Source organism: Falco cherrug, chromosome 4, assembly GCF_023634085.1.
Source record: "Falco cherrug isolate bFalChe1 chromosome 4, bFalChe1.pri, whole genome shotgun sequence".
NCBI classification, from domain to species: domain Eukaryota; kingdom Metazoa; phylum Chordata; class Aves; order Falconiformes; family Falconidae; genus Falco; species Falco cherrug.
This window is the reverse complement of record NC_073700.1, coordinates 49,769,824-49,775,981: the sequence shown is the minus strand read 5'-3', so window position 1 is coordinate 49,775,981 and position 6,158 is coordinate 49,769,824. Positions and strand designations below refer to the sequence as shown.

The 6,158-nt window shown below is 46.4% G+C and overlaps 1 protein-coding gene across 1 annotated transcript; it reads left to right on the top strand.

The window, feature by feature from the left end:
- The first annotated feature begins 1,180 nt into the window (after positions 1–1,180).
- On the top strand, positions 1,181–4,618 carry ZNRF4 (zinc and ring finger 4). The gene is given in 6 exon segments (XM_014277710.3): positions 1,181–1,214; positions 1,466–1,538; positions 3,798–3,927; positions 3,929–4,075; positions 4,077–4,500; positions 4,503–4,618. Coding segments are annotated over 6 exon segments (924 nt in total).
- The last annotated feature ends 1,540 nt before the right edge of the window (positions 4,619–6,158 follow it).

The window sequence follows — 6,158 nt, the reverse complement described above, 5'->3', positions numbered from 1 at the left end:
ATCCAACTGTTTCAGCTATCTATTCTGTAAAGACATGGGTCATCCTTTCCTTTAATCCTAGATGAAAGGAGGTGGTTACATGCACCAGTTTCTAAATCAGCTCCTAGCAAAAAAAAAAGAAAAAAAAAATCATTAACAACAGGGTGCAGGTCTGCCTTCCAGCTGGCTCGCTGCAGAGCTGGGGACTTGCTCAGTCAGCAGGAAGGAGGAAAGGCGTTCTACATATCTTTCTTTTAAGAGCAACTGGGAGCACTGGAAACACAAACGTTTTCACTGGAAGGTCAGTAGATGGCCCCAGATCTTCCCTGACTGTACATCACAGGTATTTAGCTCCAAGAGCCTGGTCTTCACTAATTCTATAGCATGACCCCAGAGGAGCAGCATGCCCTGATAGGAAGGGCACCAAACTAGAACCAGGGATACCTGCCAAGTTGTCTTGAGAAAAACATTTAACCCCCACGATGGCATTTTCTGCTCCTGGCCTTTGACTGTTGAGGGTAGAGGGAGTCTGTTTTGTGTCTGTTCAGTGCCACAGCCTGTGGACCCAAGCCACTGACCTAATACAGATAAAGGACAAGAAGTCTGATTATGTACAAGCTCTCATCATCCCACTTCCAGGCTGCTCTTTTTCATGCTGCAAAGAAAACCTCAGAGGGGAAGAAGCCATCTAGACTTATTCCCCAAGTTAAATCAATACTGGATTTGGGGCCTGTACTGGGTGTTTTGTTGGAGTTGTAATGACATCCACATAAGTCAGTCTCTTCTGCATCTCTGTTACAGTTAAAGCTGTTTGGGCAGGACCAGAGTTAGACTCTGCTAGCAGTTATGTGAGTCTAAATCAGCATTAAATTCCTCTGGATTGAGCAGACACTTCTGTGGAGTACAAGCAAAAGTAAGAGTTCGTTTTATATCCCAGCCCCTGCACTAGGTGATAGCCCCAAAGAAGATGTATAAAGGAAGACGGGGACTTTGGGAGTAGTGGGGTAAATTATCAGTTAATAGAGGTAAATGGTCTTTTCCTTTCTTCTAGCTTGGATCTTTGTTCAAGTGGTAAAATGGGACCCGTTCCCTGTAATTGCTCTGCTCTTGCACACAACTGCTGTCTCCCACGTGTGGCTTGTTGACATTTAAATAAATTGCAATTATTCCAACAAAGTAGATTGCAGGGTCTCCAGGGAAAATGGGTCAAGAATACGTCCAGGAGCATCTGCAGTGTATTTAACACATGAGTATAACAGAGGCAGGGCAGAATAAGAAGGGGAGTACAGTGCTGGCTATAATGAATGCAGCATGGGGCTGGAGACAGCCTGGCACAGCCCCACACCATGGTAGGATGCTTGGCTTAACCTCAACGGGAGCCAAAGCCTCCAGGGCAGTGACAATGGAGGATGCAGACAGCAGCTGATGCAAACAGAAAGCACAAAAGGGAACCAGAACAGACAGGGCACCGCTGTGGCTCTTTGAGTGAAGGCCATTTTGGTCAAAGTCCTTCTTCAGCCCTCTTCTTCCTTCTGCAAAAGCATTCAGGGATTTCAAAGGCGGCTAAGGGCTAGGATTTCCTGTCTCACACTGCCTGTGGATGGGATACAGGTATCCTGCTCCTCACCCAGACTTCAGCTTTTCCTTTTTCCTCACTGCCCAGGGCCTTCCCTGCACCCCATTCCCCTCTTCCTCACTCTCCAGTCTCTCTTGCAGAGGTTTTGTCCTTTTGCCTATGTCTCTCTGGGATACTGCTAACAGTTAGAGAGATCCAGGTTGGAGACTGCAAACATGTCATTTCTCCTTTTCCCAAGGGTTTTGGTGAACAAGCCAGGATGGCTGCTCACTCCTGCCTTGCTGATTCTAGGGTATGAGGTGATGCTGGAGCAGCCAGGAGATAACAGCACACAGAAGTTCCTTGGTCCCACATCTGTCACAGTTCACACAGACACATGGCTCCTTGCCCAGCCCCAAAGACTGACCTGCCCCTTATGCAAGCAGCAAGTCACTAGCACTACATAAAGCATTGATCTGGGGGCAGAAATAGAGCACTGAGTGCAAATAAAGAGGTGAAGATTTTAAAGAGCACTAGGATGATGGATGCCATCACAAGAAGCATAAGACCAAGCCAAAAATGCACTCTCAAAAGGATCTCCCAGTGTACCTCCATTTTCTTCTTAATTTCATTCTACTAGAAAGTAGTTGGCTTCTCCCTCCTCCTCAAACCTTTTCCTTGTTTTGTTTTTAAATGCATCAAAATGTCTCCCTGCAAGCGTAAAACTCTTTGGATGAGGGGAAAATAAAATCGATTTGAAATCACAGCTGCTGGGAGTCTCTGGCGTGCACACACACTGTCTGCTGACATTTTCTGTAGCTCTTTTCCCAGTGAAATCTGTCTCAAGCAGAGCCCAAGGGGGCTAAGTAACAAATCAGTTGCCTAGTACATGAGTGATTTTTTTTAACTACAGGTCCAACACAATGGCAGTGGAAACCATGGGGCTACTCTCAAGTGGATCATTAAACAAAAAGGGCTGTTTGTTAAAAGGTGCAGGGTTTTAGGGATCTGTGGTTCCGAACTGACCTGGGTTTGTTGCATATTCAGACCTAGTTTGTTCCAACAACCAGCAAAGCTATTGCATTCCCATCAGGCTGGTGTCCCTTCCTCTGGGCACTGAGCAGTCACCATATGAGTTGGGAATTGCCTGAAAGATAAGAGTTTCTGCTGTCAAACACTCTGTGAGGGAGAACACTTGTGCCTTATGCTTTCCACTCCTTTTTCAGCTTTTTTAAACTATAACCAGGATTTTAAAATCAGTTTTTATAGCTAGAAGCTAAAGTCCCTTTTCCAGCCATTTGATTGCCAGCAACTGAGTTTTTAAAGTAAATAAGGGGAAAAGCCCCAATACAAAAGGTGATGTTAGCCCTCCCAAGCTCATCCACCACCCACTCTTACTGTGGCAGGGCAGGGGTCCAACAAGACCCAAGAGTATTGGCCCTTTCAGCAAACCTAGCTGCTCAGAGGCCTTGGAGGGGAATCTGCTCTCTCAGAAGTTTGGGACATGGCAGAGTGAGGCCACACCGCTGAAGAGAGCCTTTCAAGCTCCTGCTAGCTGCCATTTTGACTGACAGTTACTGATTGACTTATTTCAAATGACAGAAACCCCTTCTACCCTAAGCAATTTATTTGGCTTGGTATCAGTTCAAAGATCAACATTTTAAGGAAAAAGTGCATGTTCACCAGACCAGTCCAAGCTGCCACACGCACGCACACCCAACAGCAGATGGAGGCTAACAGCTTGTTCCCACTCTGCCACATTTTCCACGGATTGCTTTGGCCACCAGTGTGAAGCATTCCAGCCTGCAATGGGCACGCAGCTAGCTGATGGGGAGGCTCATTTATCCTGCCTGCACATCATTCACAAAATGAGAGTAGGCACCCGATCAGCACCCAGAGGGAGGTGAAACTAGAAGCTATGTGCATTGAGCAGACCAAAAAGGAAAGGGAGAAGTTGAAGCAGGTTGGCAGTTACGTTATGCAACTTGGCCTTGGGAAAGAGCTACCAGGTGACGTCACAGACCTGCAGAGATGACACAAGGGTGTTGCTTAGCAGCTGGAGACATGAGTTCTGTCCTTGGAACCTCCATATGGCAGGTAACCTGTAGAAATGGGGTTTCATCTTCATCCTTCTGTGGCTCCAAGTCAGAGCACAGTGATAAAACCCAGGTGGGAATAGTGCTCCTGTGACTCATACACTTTGGGACCAGCCTGGAAATCTGTATTCAGAGGTACCCAATGACACTTCAGCATGACTCTTCAGCTGCTTTGTGGTTGCTGTTGCCTCCCGCACCACTATTGCTGAACCCTTTGGTTACATGGCTTACAATGACAACTCCAAGTGCATTGCGGTAAAAGCCCTGCCCACATGCTTTGGGCCGCCTGGCTTTTGGGCTCCTGGCAGAAAGGCTGTCAGGGAATTTGATGAGGATGATGCTGATAAATGCTTGTACTGCAACAGAGAATCCTCCAGCACCCAGGAAGGCCTTTGAGACACGTATTGCACTCATTCAGCTGTATGGCTGCTGTCTTTGTCAAAAATATCCTTCCTGCTCAGGAGGCTGGATACCAAACTGCTGTTGTGTGCAATGTGGTCTCAGAGCAAGTGATGGCTGATGACAAAGAAATCCAGTGGCTGATTAAGATGATATCACTCTTTACTGGACAATTTGCCTCCCTTCACTTGCAAGGGACTTTGAGAAATGAGAAACTAGCAAATAGCAAACATTATTTGAATCCTTGTCAAGACAGTGCTAAAACGCTGCAGAAAATCTCCATTTTGTTATACAGAAAACTGTATTCCAGCACCATATTAGACATCATTGTGGCCATTACCACAGTTATGCTTATCATGGGATGGTACAACAGGGCTTGCAAGAAGCAGGGAGACAAAAATGAGACCTGTGCGATCTGCTTACAAGAGTACAGGAAAGGGGACCTGCTGAAGGTCCTGCTCTGTTCCCATGCTTACACAGTGACTGCATTGACACCTGGTTCCACATCTGGCCCAGGAACAAGATGCGTCCGTGCTGCAGTCAGCTGGTGAACACCTCTCTTGCCACGAGCAGATTGGTGAAGGTGTGAATGAGGAGGAACAGGACCATGATGAAGACAATACACTCTAAGAAGGGCATAAAGATGAATACTTTTTCCTCTTTGAAGAGTAGATAGATGATGCAAGCACAGTGGAAGGGGAAGAATTTGATGCACTGGAAGGCATCATCATTTGAGGTATGGCAGGGATAAGTTATCGTTAAACCAAGGGAAATGTCCCCATGTTTTCCTTCAGCTCTTGCTCCAGGCTAGCTATTATTGGGAAGCAATTAACATTGCAGTTTTGGCTCCCTGCCCCTGGTCCCCACAATGAAAAAAAGGCATGAAATCTCAGCTGGAAATACGAAAACCTCCTTGAGCCAGAGCAACAGTAAAGAAGCAAAAAGGAGGAGGGAAGCAGGGATTTCAGAACATTTGGTCTGGTAGCTGGTTTACATCGGCTAGAATGCTTCCTCAATTCCCTCCCAAAATACATGTGCATGGGCACACATGCCCACACATAAACACACTGAATCTTGCTTTTCAGCATTACCTAAGAGGAACACTCAGAAATCCCAGGTAAGAACTGTTCCCTGTGTGTTGCAGCCAGCAGGAACCATTTCCTAAACTGAGGGGGGGGGTGGGGGGTGCACGGAATAAAGATGAAGCAACTCCCCCTTCTCATCATCAGCAAAACCAGAGCCTACAAGCCCCCAGCACCTCCTCATCACCCAATGCACTGACACACACTGTCCCCAGGCATCACAGTAAATCAGTCCACTGCAGAGGACAGCGTGGCCTTTAACTACACTGGCAGAAAATCCGTGCTGCAAACTTTAAACACTATCCCCTCAGACAGGAGGTGATGCCAGTGGGAGGTAGAGGTCTTTACAGCAGGATTTGCTTTGTGGAGCTGAGTAGATGGAAAAAAAAAAAAAAAAAAAAGAAAAAAGAATGAAATACTTCTGAGCATGGCATAATTGGCTGCTTTTGCCTGCTGGCTGGCAATCTTGCACGCACACGGAGGCTGATGTGACAGGTACATGTAACCTCCTGCTACCTAGGTTGTTCCAGGTCATTATCCAAATGTGCCTAAGCACCTTAAGGGGAGCTGGATTTATGTACTAACATGATGCAAACAGATCTTCATCTCTTCTCTAGATACACCAGGTAGAGACGTATTATTTGGGCAGCCTCTGAATACATTTCCAATCCTGCTTAAAGGGAAAGCACAAGCAGAAACTAGCTCCCCAGGCTGGTATGGGCGGCTAACACCCACTGTGGATGGGGCGGGCAGCCAAGTCCCAAACTGCATATGGGGATACAGAGCTGGAAACACTCAAAAACCACTATTAGCATTTAATCTTATATAAGAGGCAGGCATAAAACCTCTTTAGTAAATGCCAAATGTTAAGGAAGTGAACAGCCCTAACATAGTATGACCAGGACATCAAACCTGCACAACTGTACAAAAGCTAAACTCCCAAATCAAAGGCTCTCCTCTAAACATAAAACATCCTATTTCTTATGGGCAGTATCCAAGAAATGGGCTGTCATCACATCACTATTTGGACCATGCAACAAGGCAACA